Genomic DNA, 19528 nt, shown 5'->3' with positions numbered 1-19528 from the left:
TCCCCCAACCAGGTGCCCTTCAAATACTTTGGACTGCAACTCCCATCAGCTCCAGACAGCATGGCCAATGCCCAGGGATCATGGGAGCTGTAGTCCAGAACATCTGGACAGCACCAGAACGCTGCCCAAGAGAGAGGCCCTATGTATCCACAATGTGCTTAGAGGTCACTCGCAGATCTCACTGTCTTGGCCTCATAGCTGTAGAGGAAAATCTCCTATATACCACCAAAGGAAAATCCCAGTGGGTTACAGGGATCCATAATGGAACAGATGGGGCCTGAACCAAAGTAAACACGGGAAACAATCTGGTAAACATTGTGGATGATTAAATTATATGTTGCTTCTGTTACAATGGGTCGTTGCTATAACAGCAGATAAAGGTAATTTTGCATCACATGGAAAGTCTTCCATTTCCATTTTTACTGCAAGGAACTTCTTCAGGCTCCTGAACAAAAATTTTGTTTTATCATTATGATGATGGTTTATTAATTTATATACTGCTTACTTGCCAAGGTGGCTTCTAAGCGGAAGAATTTAGAACAAAAACTAAATTATCAATAAAACAAGGTCAAAATAATTTTTTCTATGAAACATAAACACCAGTAAAACTTTAAAGAACAAATATGCATAACTCAATTATATTGCCTAGGTAGGGTTGCTGAAATAAACAGGTTTTCCCACAGGAGTCTAAAACGATACAGCACGGCCACCTGCCTAATGTCAACAAGCAGGAAGTCCAGAAGCACAGCTTTTACCACGCTAAAATATTAGCTCCTCGCAAATGAGAAACAAACATGATGTGCAAACCCCAAACATTTTGCAACGCGGAAGCTGCAAGGAAGGTTCCTGAGAGAGTCCTAAAGCAATTTTAGAGAGAAAAGAAAATCTCTTCCCCCTTTCCCACATCCACTTACTCCTGACGAGCACTGTGGCAAATGAGTAGGCTTCGCCATAAGCGTTTTTCACTTCTACACTGTATTCAGCAGAATCGTCCAAGGAGCACCTGAAAGAAAGAGAGGAAGCTAAAAGCACCTGGCTCTGAGGGGGCCCCAAGAGGCCTCAACAGCAAGGAGCGCCAGTCCAAGGGCAGGAATAGGGTGCCTTTTTCAGCCAGAGGGCCGCAATCTCTTGAGGGGAACCTTCTGGGGGCCACATTCAAGAGGTGGTTGGGGCCAGAGGCAAAGGTGGGTGGAGCAATTGATGTGGAGATTCTTAACTTTGCAGACTAGGCTGTATTCTAGCCGCACAAAAGTGAAAGGTACACCTATACATATACACACACCTTCATCCTTCAACCAGGAAATAAGAGCCATCATTGTGCTTCAAGGACCCATTCCAGCTAGGCAAAGGCACTTGTGTAGGGTGAAGAGGAGGGCCAGGGAGGGGGCGGGGCTTGGGAGGGGGCGTGGTCTAGGGAGAATATCAAGGGATAGACAAAGAGGCTGGGAGGGTCGCAGTCTCTTGAAAGTGTTGGGGTGCCACACGGCTTTCAGTCCAGAAGCCCCGATTTCTAATATACAAGTGTGTGCTTATTTTTAATACCTGTGGGTTGGACTATTAAGACATTCTGCAGAGAGCTCAGAGGAGAAATGGCACCTGATGTTTCAATAAAGATAAATCACAGTCTGGCTTTTCCTTGCTTTCATGCAAGTCCGTTACCTGCTGATGTCCAAAGTCAGCATTCCAAACTCATTCTTCATCTTATATTTCCCCGCTGGAGCCAGACGAGGGTCAATCCGAACTCCATTTTTATACCTAGTCAGGTGCAAATAAACAAACACAGAGACATGAAAAGAAGCAGCAAGGCCAGATTTTAGGTAGGGATGGATGAATCTGTAAATTTTGGTTATCTAAGTTTATCGTTTTGCCAATTTTAAATTCAGTGCTCCATGTTTCCCCAACAATCTGTGATTTTTTAAGAAACGGAAGAAAGTTCTCATGATAATTTGTCGGCATTTTAGTGCCAATTTCCCCTAAGAAGCATATTTCTGTGTGCAGTTTTTTTAAAATAAACATTTTGTTTTGCAAGCCATCTCTCCTAATATAATGCATTTTGTGTCATTTTCACTAATAAATGCATTTGTGTGCACCCTTTAACCAAGCAGATACATCTTCATACACTTTACTTGGCTGGAGAACTTCATTTCAAGTTTCAGAGAAGTATGAATGCCAAAAGAATGGGGTTTCCCTTTGAATATTGCTGCAAAAAGGGTGGTTTTAGCAGGGTCACCTTTAAATGCAGACTGAATAACATTCCGCACCCGCAGCCCTAATTGCAGGGGACTCTTGAAACTGAATTCTTCCATCTCTGCCCACTCACCAAGTCACCTCTGGCAGAGGAGAAGCCAGAACTGTACATTCCAGTTTGACGCTCATTCTTTCCCAGACTGCGTGAGCCCGGAGAGGGATCCAGAACATGGGCGGCCGGCAAGAAAGCAGCTCCATGACCTCCTTTTCCAACTGTGCCTTTGCTTCAGCCTAGGACAAGGACCACAAACAGCTTTAAAACCTTTTATCTTAGTGTTCTATAAATACACTTGCAGGAACTGGGCAGGCAACTCTTAACACCCTTCTGTTTTCTGCTACAGAATAATCAGGCAGGCCCTTTCTGGAAGCTGCCTTATATGGAGTCAGACCATTAGACCATCTAGCTCAGTATCGTGTACACTGACTGGCAGCAGCTCTCAAAGGCTTCAGACAGAGCGTCAAGCCAGTGAAAGTATCTCATGGAACAGCTCTCCCAGGAAGCTTAAGTTTGTCAGCCTTTCATGGGAGGGATTCAGGAGCATACTGTAAATTTTAAGTTTGTGCAGGTAAGATGCCGCCTCGGTGCACTAAATCCAAATATATACCTTTGTAGCTAGGAAAGGTATATCCACTGAAAAGTGTGGGATATAAACAAATGATTTACAGGACGATGTCTGACATGCAGCTTACCTGTCACAGTATTTCTATTTAAATCATAGAAATTTGCATCTATACATATAAATCCTTCTATGCAGATACTTGTCCTCCTGGGCTGGATCCAACTAACTTCTACTCAGAGTTGACCTATTGAAATTAATGGTCATTGCTAACTTGGGTCCATTAATTTCAGCAGATCTATTCCAAGTAAATGTTAGTGGAGAGCAGCCCCATCCTTTCTGGAGATATATAAGTGGCTACTGTATGGAAGTCGCATGTCCACAATTTTGGAAATCTAACACGTTCCTTTATCTTATAATGTACTGTTTCACAGAGCTACAATGGTTGGAATGGTTTAACAGTAAATCCACCTCTGGGGCTCTGTGTGGGGCAATGGTGGCCCCCTAACAACTCTCAGCACCCTTAAACTACAGTTCCCAATTTTCTTTGGGGGAAGCCATGACTGTTTAAAGTGAGATGAAACTGCTTTAAATGTATAGCGCATATGGGGCTGAAGGGGCTTCAGGACTCAGAACTAACCAGGAGGTGTCAATGAACACTGAGATTCCTTCCTGGCTTGGTTATTTTACCTGCTGGTTGTTAACCCACTTGCTATAACAACAGAGTATCTACATACAACAGTCAGGCTCTCTTTTCGCAAACCACACAGCGCTGACCCTTTCTTGTCCCATCTAACATACATAACTTTAATCTGTTGCTCGGGCAGAAATCACTGACAGAAAGCAATGGAAAAGTATCCACACATGCGCAGAGCCAGACATTCCTCCTCCGCAAAGCTGCAGCCTTGAGGCTGATCTTCATAGTACAATTTGCAAGCTTCCAGACTGGCCCCAAGCTGGTGGATGGATGCTGCTGGCTCTTGACTCTCAAACAACCCACTTTAAGCTGCTCCTCCCCTTACCTTCCTCCGCAGAGCCTTTTTGTCAGCTCTCACCCGCAAGGCCCGGCAGTTCCGAATGACCGTTTTCTCCAGTTTCTCCATTTCATTCCCAAAACGAACTCTCTTCTGTCCTCTTTTCTCTAGCTCCAAAACAGTAGTCTTCTGCCTCATTTTCGTTTCCCTGGGGACAGAAAGCATTAAATATATAGCATCCAGCTTTCCATGTCCTCTCACAGGGTTCAGGTTGTGGGATGTAATCCACTGAGAGCAGTCAAGTACAACATTCCTTGTTTTCCTAGAGTGGACACGCAAAGGAATGTTTGGTCCAGCCAGGCGAAACTTCCTGTTCCTCCTGGCCTGGAGCATCCTTCCTTGCATGTGACTAGTGGGTGGGGGTGACCTTTCCAGACCTGGTAAAAGGACAAGGCATGCTGCCACTCTCTCCTCTTCCATCTTCCTTTCGTCCTGCGAACTTCCTGGAATGAACTGCTGGCTGCCAGCCAAGCAGTCCCTCAGGTCATCTCCCTTATGGGGTACACCTCTTTTATACGTTTGTAACTTTAAGCCTAAAGCCTGCCTTCAGGGATCACATTTTGGTTTGCCTGATCGTGAGTAAACTTTCTTTTTACTGCTTATGAATAAGACTGTGGTGTCTTTATTCTTTTAGGAGGGATTCAAAGGGTCTTATCAGGAAAATATTAGAACACATTTCAATCTGGACAAGCCAGACTGAATCACTTAAGAAACTCACATGAGTTTTCAACTAGTTTTCTGCTGTGTAGAGGGGAATGCACGCTGCTAAATAAAGGAACTTGCTGTCAGGAGTTCGTCCTACACTCAAGTAGGACCCTGGCAGAGACACATGCCCGACTGGCATGTTCTCTCCCTCCTGGTTGATCGTCCGGGAGCTTCAAAAGCTTTCTTCTGCCCGAACATCACAGCGACCGATGCCAACAGACATTGGCACACTTAGGGATCCGCAGAGTCTTCTCAGCTTGCGTAACAGACCTCAGCAACTCAGCATTTTGGCTAATCTACTTTATTTCCATATAAACACACACGGAGCACTGTAACATGGCTCCCTCTCTCTCTAGCATCAGACAGCAAAGAGAAAGAACAAAGGACAATAGTCCCACTTCACGGAAAACAGTAACACAAACATCCTGTGTCCGTCACTTCCCACTCTGTGGAGTCAAAACATACACCATCATGTGATAGACAACAATCCCATGACTGCAATCATGGAGCAGGAATTCTAACACTTGCTAGTGCAAGTTAGGAAGGATATTAATAAACAATATATATCCTCTTGGGGGCCCCTGAACATTCCCACACAGGTTTTGCCCGAACTAGCAATCTTTATCCTTTTTCATTCTCTCTGCTTCTACAGTCAGAGGCACTAATGCTTCTGAATACCAGGTGCTGGAAGCCACAGGAGCGGAGATGGGTCTTGTGCTCATGTTCTGCTTGCCAGTTTCCCACAAGCATTTGGTTAGCCGCTGTGAGAAGAGGAGGCTGCACTAAATGGGCCATTGGCCTGATCCAGTAGGCTCTCCTTATGTTCTTAACCTATGAGCAGGGCTCTAGATGGCGGGTAGCCAATATGGTGTTGATATTGCAGAGTCCTTTGCACAACGGAATGACGAACAGTACGTGCCACATGCTTAATGTTGCTTTATTTTCAGTTCAAAGTGGATAAATTACAAACATGCATCTTGCCTCTGCGGGAGCAGAGAAGCAACCATCCTTCTCCTCGGAATGAAGAACACCGAGAGAAACTGTGAAAAACAGGAAACCAGTGTACGTCACATCCAGCTTCCCATTCCCGTGGGAAAACCCAACAGTACTCTGACTGTGGAATGTAAACATTGTCTTGTGACAAGCACTTCGCTGCACAGTGAAGAGAGCAGAAACCAACATATGGCACCCTCCAGATACGTTTGAACTCTCAACGCACATTAGTCAGCATGGCCAATAACCAGGGATTTTTTTAAAAAAAATATTTTTAATTACATTTTTCAGGTATAGAAAACAGAAAAGAAAAAGAAAAGAAATCCAACATTCCAGAACATTTTTTCATAACCAACCGGACTTCCCCACATCTCCCTCACCCTGCATTCTTTACAATAAAGATATCAGGAAATTATTACCTTGTTTCATGCATTCTTTTGTACTTTTCAAATATTATATTTTGGATTTTAGATACTTATTATCAATTCACTTATACCTTAAATTAAATATAATCTTACTTTAAACTTTAACCCTTTCATACTTATAACTTAAATCCCTATATTTTTAAATCCTGGTTGCTGAAGCTAGATTTCCCAAATCATGCAAATTCTTAAGATTCGTATAACTTATAATGTTTTTGTAAGTAGTCCTTACATTTTTTCCAATCCTCCTCCATTGTTTCTTCTCCCAAGTCTCAGATTCTAATAACCAGGGATTTTTTTAGAGCTGAACCACATCTTGAGGGCATCACATGACTATCTTCTTATGCTCGCAGGTATGGCTCCAGAAAATTAATGCGTCCAAAGGTTTGCTGGTGATATCAGTTCACATTCACGCAGCAGGCAGATTTTATGCAAATGTACACAGTTCCATCACTAAGATAACTGACCCTAACTGAACTCATTATGCTTTAGAATTTTGGAAAAGTTTGCTCTAGTAAGTTACTGGACCTACCATGATTTTTCCGATGTCAATGCAAGTGCAGATGCTATGGACAAATCCAGACGTGTGAAGCCCTCGTCTTCTTCACTGTTGCCCCCAAGGTTGAGAAAGCAGATAGAAATGAAAGATTTCATGAATACCAAAGAAGTACCACAAGGTGCAGCGAGGGAGATATGTAACGGGACAAGTTCAAAAACAAAAATGTTTCACATGGACTAGAGGTGCCAAAAACCCCCAGCCTGTTTCTAAATACAACAGCACTATACTCAGTTAGGGATGGGTGAATCTGTCAATTTCAGTCTCTCCCTGTTTCCCATTTGTCCAATCTTAAATTCAGATTCCTGGCATTACAAATGGCAACTCCACTCATATGATATGCTGAATATCCAAACTTTAGTGACATTCTCATGGGAATGCTAGCAATCCCTAATGAGTTTTGTGAATCTTCCAAAGCTTCGCTCTTAGTTTTCATGAATTCACAAAATTTATCACAAAAGGTTTACATTATCTGAAATTCTGGCATTCACTGTTAGTGTGTGCGCACACGCACACACACGCACTATATATATATATATATACACTTCAGAGCACTGGGTTTTGTCATTTCATTCATTCCTTGGCTAACCTGGTCCTGAACTTTGCCTTCCTTGTTCTAGAGCTCATTTGTAGATTTCTGTGCCTCTCCTCCTTTTGCTCCTCTTCCCTGTGGTGGGAAAAGCTTCGGATTTCCATGATGGACACTTATGGAGGGAGGGAATTCCTGTCAGAAACAATAACATCAAATGTTCATGAAAATAACAGACAAAAATACAAAATTGCATAGAGACATTTTTATGTATTGAAAAATTCAGACTAAAATGCTGGTGTATTTTTATGAGAACATTAGAAAAGAAAATGGAAAATGATGTTAAAAATGTAAAGAACTTGCTTGGAAAAAATGAGAAACCGAGAGAACTGAAAATTGATGAATTTACCAATCCCTGTTGAAGAAGACACATACTAATTCACCCATTCATTCATTCAGTTAGTTAATTAGTTATTTGCTTTCTCTTGCCCATAATAACCCAAAGCAACTTACAACCAAACAGACAATAAGCCCCACCTAGATATGTTAAAACCAAGATAAATTATTCAGGTGAATTATCTCAGAAATTACTCAAAATACTTCTTAGACAACACAGTCTCCAAATCTGTAAAATGAAACTCCCATTTAACTCACTGGATTTAAATAGGTTTTTTTTTGTCTTTGGCATGTTGGTTTTATTGTGTGTCTCAAGTTCTGTTTGGAAGATGCATTTTCTGTTTTAATTAGAACATCTGAGGCTAATACTTTTAATAAACTGTTTACGCTTGAATGCAAGTAACAGGTTTTAAAATAGCCCATGTGTTAAACTGTTGCAGTGAACACAAAACACTCAGACTTAACTGTGCATGTGTTCCCATCACTCTTGCATCAACAGGGCTCAGGCAAGAGGAAGCATAAGAACTGCAGCAAGTGGAAAGACAATTGTCTTAAATTCGGGATGAAAATAACACTTAGCAGCTGCGAAATGGATATAAATAAATTAGTAGTCTTTAGTATTACATTATAGACTTTACTTAGATTCAATTAAGACATTATTTAGACTGTACATTATAAAAAATGAGGTCATTGCTTCTTTAGTCCAGAATCCCAGGTGTGTAACCTGATATCTGTAACACCTAGCACTGAGGTCACCAACCCAGTGCCCTTGAAGGATTACACTGGAGCTGCTGGGCAAGTTCCTCAGACTCTGAGCTTTCATTTAAAAAAAAGACATTAGTCTCTAGCCCTCCTAGAAAGAAAGTTATGTGGTAAAATTTGCAGGTGCCTTCAAAATGACTTCTGCGAAAAGAGAGTACAATGTGGACACAATGTGGACACATGGTATATTTTTCCTGCTACTGAGGAAACACACACACACACACACACACCTGGTATTAGATAGCAATAGCAAAAGTTTATGCATTAACTGTTAAACCACTCTGAGAATTATAGCTCTGTGAGGAGACCAGGGGTCTCCTCATGTCTTGTTATGCTTAATCCCAGAGTCACCTGTGAGAATAGGATACTAGACTAGATAGGCCATTGGACTGATCCACTTAGGTGCTCTTTGCGTTCTTACGCAAATAAACTATAGTAACCAGAATTCTTTGGGGGAAATCACAAAGGTTTAAAGTGATATGATGTGGCTTTAAATATATAGTACTTGGAGTCCCTGATTTTTAGGGGCCACGTGGCACATTTGGCAATCTAAGGAACTATTGCGGGCTCCACAAAATTCATTTTCACTAAAGAAAGACTGCTGCCGCCCACGAAACAGGCAATCACCTATACACCGACGAAAACAAAACACAGACCAAAGAAGCAGGCAGCAGACACCCCCGCCCCATGTCGGGCACTTCCCTAAACAGCCACCAGTAAAGAGACAACACCCCTTTCAATTTTAAAAGCTGGAAGGGGAGAGGCTGTTGCCAGGCACCAAGTGGGAGGGCATTCAATGGTGCCATTTCTGGGACTCCAGCAATATACTCATGAGCAAGTCCTCTTGACATACTCAGAAATAAATGCCTTCGTCTTGAAGTATTTGCTGTACTCTGGTATACATTGCTAGATGATTTAACAAGAAGTTCAGGAGATGAGAACATGCAGTATGCTTCACTGATTTGTAATGAGGGTCACCCCGTAAATAAATAAATACAGGAGAGGTTAATTCTGTGTGGAGAGGGATGACAAGGGTCTGACAATTTTTGTTTCCTCCCCCTCCCCCCAGTCTTAAGTTCGGTCCTTCACGTTTCATCAACAGTATGCAATCTTTCTTTAGAAGTCACCGTGAAAAGTCATCGGCATTTTAGTGCAAATTTCTCCTAATATTAAAACTTGCCTAATATATACATTTTTGCAAAGCATTTTCCCACTAACGGAACCTTTAATGCATCCTATTTTCACCAATATATGCATGTCTATCAGGGCCTACCCAGCCATTAGGACAGGTGAGGCCACCATCTCAAGCCATGGAAGCCCCAAGGTGGCAGTGGCAGGGCAGGGCGGCACTACCCAATTGGCCACAAGCAGTGCAATGGGATGTGCTGCTTCTGATTTCTATGCACACCTTACCCAAGTACTTACATTTTTGTACACATTACTTGGCTGGAGCACTGCACTGGAAAATTTGGAGAAGGGATGGCTGTGTTTCATCTTCCCTATTATTTCAGAAAGGGCATATTCATTCAGTTTTCTTTTAAATGCCTCCTCTTCCCGTATTGGCACACAATGCTAAGCACACAATGGCTTAGCGCATACTACGCAACTGTCCCGTTTTAAGCAGGACATCCTGGATTAACAGAAGCCTTCCTGACTCCTGATCCCAATCTTGAATGTCCCATTTGGGACCAAAAGACGTGTAGTTTTTAGTTCCGCGCTGTGGTGCGAGTCAATTGGCTCACACCAGAGCGCAACACCAAAAAAACAGAGGTGAAAGATGCTCTCTTACCTTTGCCTCCATTAGATTTTTTCCCCAAGCCCCCTATACCTTCTTTAGCACCACCACTCTCCTTTTGCGTCGCTATTGGCAGAAGCTGGTGCTCAGTCAGAGCAAACTCTTCTTTTCATTGGTGTTGCTGACCTTAGCCGGGGCCATTTGAAACATTGCTGTTGCCGTTGAGTTAGAGGCATTAAAGATGGAACTGTGGGGTGGGTGGGGTGCAGCAACTCTGAAGGTGGTTACCTGCTGTGGACCATTGTTCATATATTGTACTGTCATACTGAGAAATAAGTGAGAACACTGGGTCCTGGCTGAGGTTTTGGAGCAATGAGAGATGGGCGGGTGATGGGGGGTGGGAAGAAGCAGCATGAAGATCAGGCAGGTGGAGGCCAGAAAGAGTGCATAAATCAGGTGGGAGAAGGAGCATGGAGTTTGGGCAGATGGGGAAGAGCAGGAAGATCGGGTGGGAGGGAAGGTGTCCTGCTTTGCCCTCCCGAAATGTTGGAGGGTATGAGTGCAAGCGAACAGATGTGCAGACCCTGAAGTGGAGATTGTAGCTGCTTCGATCCTCCCCCAGTCATTCCCTTTCTATAAATACTTTGGCTATACACTCAAGTTGGGGGTTTGCTCTCCTTGGAGGCAAGTGAGGAGAGACAAGGTGGTGAAGTTAGGAAATTTGATGGGTTTTGAGATGGGAGTGCCAATGGAAACACTCTTTGTCCATGACACTGGTTGGTGGTTCAGCCGTTTTGGGCAGCTATGGTTTAGTATCTTGCGAGTGAGTAGTCTTGGGGTGCGATTCAACGATGTGCTAATATGGTCTTTCCATCAGTGCAAGCATTTCTCCTCCCCACATACTTCTTTGGTGGTTCTCACCAGCCAGGGCAGATTTTTGGGGGAGGGGAAGCAGAGTGGGAGGACAGCCCCATTCTTCTAGCAGGAGCCCTTGTCCTAGCTTTTGTTAGTGCACCACGTTGGCTGAATCTGGTGCGTAATCTTATGCATTCGTCCACATTGTTCCTGCCCTCTCTTGCCAATCAAGACTAGGAACTTCTAGTTCCTGGTTGCAGGAAACCATAGTGTGCCCTTTCATCTGCTAAGCAAATTAGAGTTGGCACATGCTCTGCAAACTGGGATTGTAAAACTAGGATTGGTGATGTTGCCCTATGTCCATAATACCCCGCTGCTTCACAGGGTGGTTTTAATATAGGATGTGTGAAGTATGACAGAAATGATAAATAGCAATAATCAAAGAGATCTGAGCTAAATAAAAGAACAGAGCATTCTTTTTAGTTCAAGAACAGGGAGGAACCGCATTTCCCTTCCATGCTAAATTAAAATTATATTTAATTTAAAACAGAGCAAAAGAATTCCTGTGAAACAAAATGTAAGAATAGCAGCAACAATGAAAATCAGCTAGTCTTTCATACGACAAGAATCACAAGCAATCTTTAAAGCAAGATACAAGTTTGGGGCAGGCGGCAGGAATCACGTACCTTCCCTGAAGTTGGGGGATCTTCTAAATCTTGACTTCGCTATCCCAGTGTAGAGGAAAATCAGAGAACAGGTTGGCAAGGGAGCTAGTCTTGAAGAAGAGAGCTAAAGGACAAAAGGAAGGATGCCTTCCCCCTGCTTGATGGCATTAAGAATGACTGTCCCGGGAAGAATGTGTCCAAGGGTAAACTGCCCACCCTTGCAGCCTTAAATATAGCATTATCTCATGTCATTTCAATGACAATGGAGAGAACTATCTAGGATTTATGATCCCCAAACAGCTCTCTGCACGGGTAAAGCAAGATCATTTTCCTAGGTCAGAAGTATTCATGGCCATTGTCAAAGCAGAACAAGGAAGAAAAGCTGCGGGCTGATTTTCCAGGCCCAGACTCTACGGATTTCTTCTGTTTGGGCTCTCAGAAAGATTTATTTGCACAAATTTTAGCCAGTCAACAAATCTGTGGATTTATGCACTGTGTGTGAGAGAGGCGGGTCGAGAGGGAATGGGGAGAGAGAGAGCAGGGCTCCTCCAGATTACCTGTTTATTGAACATTCATCCTGATTGCTTGCACAACGTTTATATGCAAAGCAGGGTTTTATTGACTATTGGACACAATATGCCTCTGAGTATCAGGTGCTGGAAACTGCAGGAGGGGAGAACGTTCTTGTGCGTGAATCTTGCCTGCAGGCTTCCCACAGGCACCTGACTGGCCACTGTGAGCAGGGTCCGGCTGGGACATTTTGCTTTTTTATATATATATAAAATATTTATTGAGATTTTAAACAAAAAACCATCACACTCAAAACACAACAGATAAATACAATAAAAACATATAAAAGGTAAAAAACAAAAAGAAAAAAAGAAAAACATAAAAACAAGACATAAAAAAGACATAAAAATCCAAATTTTTACTTGTTTTTTTAAAGTAATATTTAATAAAGTTTCAAAAGGTACAAAAAACAAAACAAAAAGACAAAGAAAAACACAAAAAAATCCACCTTTAAAATCTTATTTTCAATAACTTCTTTTCACGACTTCCCCTCACCTCCCCTTCTTGTATTCCAGATCCAATTATTTGTTCAACAAGTTTTTATCCCTAATGTCTTAACCTTAATTTATTAATGTGTTTATTTGTATTAGATTTTAACCCTTAATTCATTATTATATTTAGTTCAGTTTATAAATCAACTTTTAATTTATATACCTTAATCATATATAAAAAAACTTTTTCTAAGGTTGACCCTATTTCCCTTCCACGAATTCCCCATTCTTATAGTGATAAACAACATGAAATTTAACACAGCATAAAAAAGATCAGGCCCCCTTTGGATTTCCAAACCCCACCCTTCTCTCCCCGGTTTCAATCCCAAACCATAGTCCATTAGTCCATCTATTTAGCCTGGTGACCTTACGTCCGAGGCTCTCAAATCTCTCTCAGTCCCTTTCAGCCGGCTTCTTTGAAAGTCCCTTATGGTTAACACCCAAACTCGAAGGGGCACTCTCTCTATAATGTCCATGATCCTTCCAGCCAGGCCTACTTGTTTAAAGGTGGAGCTCAAGCTCTGTTTCTTAGATCCATGTATCCCAAAGACTCCAGCTTCCACCTTGGTCGAGCTTGTAGCCATCTTGACAGGCCTCCGGCTCTCGTTTACCTTCTGTGACATTTCGGCCGCCCCTCCTTTCTGCTCCTCCTGTTCAGCAAGTATCTTTTCCTCCTCTTCAGTCTTTGGTTTCTTTTCTTGTCCAGCTGCCTGTGTTTTGAACATCAAGTCCTTTTCCAGCTCAGAAGGTATATTTACTGTTGACTTCGGTTTTGTAGGACTTGTAGACAAAACATGGCCTTGCTCATACATCTTTCACAGCTTTCCCATGAGAAAAATGACCTCATCCAGATCTGCCAGAATTTTCCGACCTACTTCCATTCTTGTAATGTCCGTGAATCCCCTCTAGAGGGATTCTGGTTACTTAGTATTCCTTTCACTTCCAAACCAAAAGTCAAATTTATCTGTATCAATCTTTCTTTACTTTCAATACCTTGTAACGATATGACCGGCTAAACCAAAGCTTTCAGTTTTTTCCAACTTTGACAGCTAATTTGACAGCTGTCAAAATCTTCTGTAAACCCTCAGCAGGCTCCTTTCACGGGTTACTCCCGGTCTCGGGAAGAGTGGCACTTAATCAAAGCAAATAAACTCTTGTCCTCCAGCACAGTAACTTAGAATTTTAAATCCGTGGAATTAATAACTTTTATCCAATCAGGGGAAAAAAACAGCTCTTCTCACAACCTTAGTTGGCAAATCCTTGCTTTAAACTGTTTACAATGGGGGGGGAGACGGACTTCCTCTTTGCACCTCCCCCGCTCGTGCCAGATCCACAAAAAAAAATAATTTTAGTCCAATTTCCAAATTACTCATGGGTTGTTGTTCTTGATTTTGAGTCCAAATTTTTAAAGGAAGAAGTCAGCGCTCTCTGACAAATGGCATGCGGCTTCACTTGGCAGGGGAAGCAGTAGACTCACAGCACCGCGCCGCTCCCCGTCCCCTGTTCCGTAGCCTTTAAAAAGGCTCCTTCGCGGGTTGGGAGGGCGCTAACGGTGCCCGCCGAGTCACCATGTCCACGGGCATCCACACCCGTGGTTTTTAAGGGTCCCCGCGTCGCTGGCGCGGCAAGACCCGGCCCCTGCCGAGCAGATTCCCTCCGGAGCTTGGAGGTAATCCGCCCTTAGCCGATCGCGCTAACCCGGAAGTCCCAAATTTTTACTTGTTGTTTTCGTAACCCTTCTTCCTGACTTCCTCACATCTCCCTTTTCTGTGTTCCTTTTTACACACTCATATTCAGCAATATCTTACCCTCTTTCAGATCTTAATCTATATTATGCATTTCAACCCATTGTGTCTCCAATTTTTCCCTTTATATTTTAATTAGATTTGACACAGTGTACTCTAATTTTTCCGCACTTGTCTTTTGAGATATTTGTTACATACTCCTTTTACCTATATCACTAATGCCACATTGCCTTTATATCTTGCATCATTTTAGCCTTCCAACATTTTAACATTCCAACATTTTACAATGTTTTTGCAAATAGTCTTTAAACTTCTTCCAATCCTCTTCCACAGGCTGGGACATTTTGCTGCCTCCTTCTCCTCCTTGGTTGCAGTTGAGAACTGTGGACACACCCATGATGGGGGCATGGTGGAGTGGGGTGCACTTATGGCAGAAAGTGTGGCCATGGTGTTCGCGGGGCGTGCCTGTGGCAGAGGAGGCAGTGGGGGGCACCAGCCACAGTGACAGGGTGCGCCCGTGGAAGCTGGGGCAAGGATGTGGCACTGGCAGCGAGTGGCACACTCCTTAGGCCAGATCTGCTGCCTGAAGTGACCGCTTCACATCGCCTCATGGGTTGGCTCGCCCTGACTCTGAGAACAGGGCATTCATCTTTAAATGTTTGAAACTGTTTTCATTGATGATTTCAATGCTTTACTACAATCAGGTGGCATATACATTTTGTTAAACAAATAGATTGCGCTGGACCTCGTTGTATCTGGGGGGAGTCAGGAGTTTCCTGTTGTCCTTCTTTAAATATCCGAATGACTGGACCTGCCCCGGAAGGTTGTGGACTCATTACAGTGGTACCTCGGGTTAAGTACTTAATTCATTCTGGAGGTCCGTACTTAACCTGAAACTGTTCTTAACCTGAAGCACCACTTTAGCTAACGGGGCCTCCTGCTGCCGCCGCGCCGCCATAGCACAATTTCTGTTCTCATCCTGAAGCAAAGTTCTTAACCTGAAGCACTATTTCTGGGTTAGCGGAGTCTGTAACCTGAAGCGTATGTAACCCGAGGTACCACTGTAGAGGTTTTTTAAGAAGAGTCTGGATTGCCAACCATGAGGTTGGACTGGTTGCTCTTTCAGGATCCTTTTCAACTCTATGATTTTATGATTCTAAGAGAAGGGCTGATGGGAGTTGTAGTCCATAACATATGGAGGGCCAAAGACTCCTTATCACTAAGCCTTGCATGACATGGTGTCAGCTGTAGAGACTCAAGGCCCGCAAATTTATAAGAAAACAAAGAAAAAAGGACAGCCACGCCTGAACCAGAAGCCTTCGCCTTTCATAATTCTGGAGGGTGGCCTGGGTTGAAACAAACAAACAAACAAACAAACAAACAAACAAACAAACAAACAAACAAACAAAGGTTTGCTGGAGTCCCTGATAATACCTAATTCAAAGGTGGGCCCACCAGTGAACTCTCCATTTTGTATTACTCCTTCAAATGGAAGGCCTCCCCGCCTTTGGTCCAGTGGTGTCCCCATTGATGGTTCTGTGTGTGAGGTTTCCTTTTTAAAAAGTGAGCAGGAACAGGCTCCGCCGTGGCATTTAATCACTGGCTGAGTGGCATCACCTGGCATGCTGCTGACATGGGATCCCCGGGCTATTGCTCAGAAAAGCATCCCACATCAAGAGCTTGGAACGCGGCCCCTGGCAGGGCAGCCTGCACCCTTTAAAGCCCCGTCCTTGCATGGAAACCAACAGGTGGCCGGCTGGGCTGTCAGCAACATCTGCAGCTGCTTGCCCAGGGTCAGGGAAGGAGGAAATGGACTGGTGATGATCCCACTAAACGTTTCCCCAAGCTTCAGACGGCGGCACATGCCCCTTCCTTTAGGGTCACGACCACTCAGCCTCTCTCTTGACGAGGGATGTGTGGATTTCAGCTTCTCCCACTTTCTCATTTTTCCAGTCAGTTCTCTACATCCCCACATGTTTGTGATTTTTTTTAAAGAGTCCTCGTGGAAATTCATCAACATTTTTGTGCAAATTTATTCAAATAAGCACATTTTTGTGTGTAGTTTTGACCAGGGCTTACATTTGTGCAAGCAATTTCCCCCAATGTAGTGTGTTTTGGTATGTTACTTTCACTAATATATGCGTTTATATGCCCGTTGGGGTTGAGCCATACCCATACAGTGGTACCTCGGGTTACATATGCTTCAGGTTACATACGCTTCAGGTTACAGACTCTGCTAACCCAGAAATAGTACCTCGGGTTAAGAACTTTGCTTCAGGATGAGAACAGAAATCATGCTCCTGTGGCGCAGCAGCAGCAGGAGGCCCTATTAGCTAAAGTGGTGCTTCAGGTTAAGAACAGTTTCAGGTTAAGAACGGACCTCTGGAACAAATTAAGTACCGTATTTTTCGTTCTATAACACGCACCCGACCATAACACGCACATAGTTTTTAGAGGAGGAAAATCCGTAGGCATGCCACCCGTAGGCATTCCCTCCATAACACGCACAGACATTTCCCCTTACTTTCTAGGAGGAAAAAAGTGAGTGTTATGGTGCAAAAAATACGGTACTTAACCCAAGGTACTACTGTATATCTAAAGTGCACTTAGCACACTTTTAAAGCACATGGTGACAGGAAGGAAGGAAGGAAGGAAGGAAGGAAGGAAGGAAGGAAGGAAGGAAGGAAGGAAGGAAGGAACTGTAGTTTTGTTAACTGTAGTTGCAAAGATTATTTGTGGCGAAGCCATGTGCATTAAATGTGCTTGAAATATAAGTTGAGGCTGTGACCTGCTATTTACTAGATATCTATGTAGCAAATATTATTTATTTTCACACACTGCTTTAGGTCATATGTTGCAAACAGAGGCCTTCTCTGCAGGGTCCTGTTCCCCACCCTCCCGAGCTGAAACTAGGCTTGGAAGAAGTGTTCTACTTTGGTTAAGGCTTGTTTCAAGTATAATTGCAGCTTGTGTTCCTCCAGTTTGCAAATGTACCCATGGGCCCCAAACATTTGGCAACCCCTGCTTTAAGGCATGTTAGTGACGTGATGTTCTTTCACTTGGGAGTGGCCCCATATGAGGTGCAATATCTGACTCATACTTAATGGGGCATGTTTTATAACCTCTAGGTGGTTCATATCTTTGTATCTCGTGGATGTTAGAGCATGCTCCAGCAAGCTGAGAAGGCCTTCCCGCCTACTGAAGAGACTTTTTGACTTCCAGAATGTTCATTTTCATAGCTCTCCCTAACTCACAGGAAAACTGTACATAAATATTGATTTATTCAATGTTTATTGAGAAATTTGGACCCCTCCTTTCAACCAAAGAGTGCCCAAAGCAGCTACCAAACAGTAAGAGAAGTGAAAGGCAAAACAGTAATGAAAAAGGAACAAAAACGGCAGATGAAACATGCGGCTAAAATCAATAAGGACAGCAGCCAGATGAACGAATTACAACATACCAGCCACAGACAAATCAACTTATCAGGGCAAAGTTCTGTCTGAATAAAAACCCATTTACCTGCTGCCAGGTCACCATATGGACTTCCTAGCAAAGAGTTCCAGTTCTCTTGAACAGGGATGGACTTGGCCATTTTGGTTTCTCATTTGTCCAATTTTAGTTCAGTTCTTTACATTTTTCACATGAGAGTGTGTTGTCGTGGTTGTGTTGTTTTTTTTTTTAGTCCTCCTGAAAATTCACCTGCATTTTAGTGCAGATTCCCGCTAAGATAATGCATTTTTCTATGTCATTTCTATGTGTTTATATGCATATTTTACCCTAGTTTATGCATTTTCTTACAAATTACTTGGCTAGAGAACCACACTGCAAACAAAGGGGAGCGCAAGCGGTGAAGAGCTTATTAGGCGCTGCAGGAGGTGTCACAATTATAACATCCCATGGAAGGTGAGAGGGGGCCCCGGATTTTGGTGTCTCACAGGGCTTCAGTGAAATTTTACAGTCTGCCACTACTGCAAAATTTCAAAGGATGTTGGCATTTTTCTTCCTATACAGTGGTACCTCGGGTTACAAACACTTCAGATTACAGACTCCACTAACCCAGAAGTAGTACCTCAGGTTAAGAACTTTGCCCCAGGATGAGAACAGAAATCGTGTGGTGGTGGTGCAGCGGCAGTAGGAGGCCCCGTTAGCTAAAGTGGTACCTCAGGTTAAGAACGGTTTCAGGTTAAGAACGGACCCGCGGAACAAATTAAGTTTGTAACTGGAGGTAACAAGCAAACTGAGATTAAGATTAAGATTTAAATGTGAATGGTAGCAATTCTCTCCTCCTGCTGCTACTTTTGAGTTTCTGCCAAATATGTTTTAGATGTTGGCAGGATAAGAGTGTTGCAAAGGCTGCATGCCAACCCACCCCACCCCAATCTCTGCTGAGCAGTAACAAGATTCCAGGGGGTTCCAGGTGCTCACCTAGAGTGAGCAAAAGGGTTGTGCTTTTGTTGGGAAAATCAAAGGATGGTGAAACAGAAAGGCAGTTTTACCACTTTATTCTATACAGTGGAACCTCGGGTTTTTGAACGTAATCAGTTCCGGCAGACCGTTCGACTTCTGAAATATTCAAAAACCGAAATCTGAAAGCGGAAGCCTCAATACAATAGGGAAACTCAAAACGGAAGCCACGTGGCACGTTCGGTTTCCGAAAAATCATTCGAAAACCGAAGCAGTTACTTCCGAGTTTTCGGCATTTGGAGGCTGAAACATTCGTCAATGGAGATGTTTGAAAACTGAGGTTCCATTGTGCCATCACCAGATTTAGAGCTGTGTGGCCAGTTCCCCTGCAGAGGGCGCCAAGCCGAGGGGGCGCAAAATAATAGTAATAATAATAATATTTTTTTAACCTATATTTATATGGATACCTCCTGAGAAGATCCATTAAAAAGCAACTGTACTGAAAGGAATTATTGTGAAAATAATAAATATTGGGAGGTGGGAATTTTGTCCTTGCTCATGGCACCATACCACCAAAGTCAGCCGCTGCCTACACCCTACTCGGCTTGAGGTGGAAGTGAGGATGGAAGAACTCTCTTGCATTGCTTTGTCTGTTTGCTAGTTAAAACAAAAGTGGAGTGGTGTGCTTTTTTTTTTTTTTTTTGCATGTTTTATTCTCCATTGGAAACAATGAGAGGTAAAAGGGAAGGGAAGATTTAGGCAAGCTCTGAAGCACACGTTCAAATCCTCTCCCTGTTTCTGAAATGGGGGCATTTGGAGCCCTAGGGACGTTGCAGCTCTGATGTCAGATGCTTCATGATGC

At 43.2% G+C, this 19528-nt stretch overlaps 1 protein-coding gene and 1 long non-coding RNA gene across 3 annotated transcripts in view; one reads left to right on the top strand and one right to left on the bottom strand.

The window, feature by feature from the left end:
- MYOM3 (myomesin 3) overlaps positions 1-11629 on the bottom strand; it is a 45749-nt gene extending 34120 nt beyond the window's left edge. Inside the window, exons 1-7 of one of the 2 annotated variants that reach the window (XM_082231467.1) lie at positions 11478-11629; positions 7104-7238; positions 6491-6565; positions 3827-3986; positions 2321-2478; positions 1660-1755; positions 915-1003 (exon numbers count right to left, since the gene is read on the bottom strand). In XM_082231467.1, coding sequence (XP_082087593.1) covers positions 915-1003; positions 1660-1755; positions 2321-2478; positions 3827-3986; positions 6491-6565; positions 7104-7210 — 685 coding nt within the window. In that variant the 5' untranslated portion in view covers positions 7211-7238; positions 11478-11629. Of the gene's footprint in view, positions 1-914; positions 1004-1659; positions 1756-2320; positions 2479-3826; positions 4199-6490; positions 6566-7103; positions 7239-11477 lie in introns of those variants that run through there. The other variant, XM_082231466.1, reaches the window with a different exon arrangement.
- Positions 2676-19528, top strand: part of LOC309537383 — a 51651-nt gene continuing 34798 nt past the window's right edge. Inside the window, exon 1 of the long non-coding RNA XR_014221852.1 lies at positions 2676-2813. This is a non-coding gene — a long non-coding RNA (uncharacterized lncRNA). The remainder of the gene's footprint in view (positions 2814-19528) is intronic.

This window comes from Podarcis vaucheri, assembly GCF_965113315.1.
Source record: "Podarcis vaucheri genome assembly, chromosome: 7".
Classification (NCBI taxonomy): domain Eukaryota; kingdom Metazoa; phylum Chordata; class Lepidosauria; order Squamata; family Lacertidae; genus Podarcis; species Podarcis vaucheri.
This window is presented reverse-complemented; position numbering and strand designations above follow the sequence as displayed.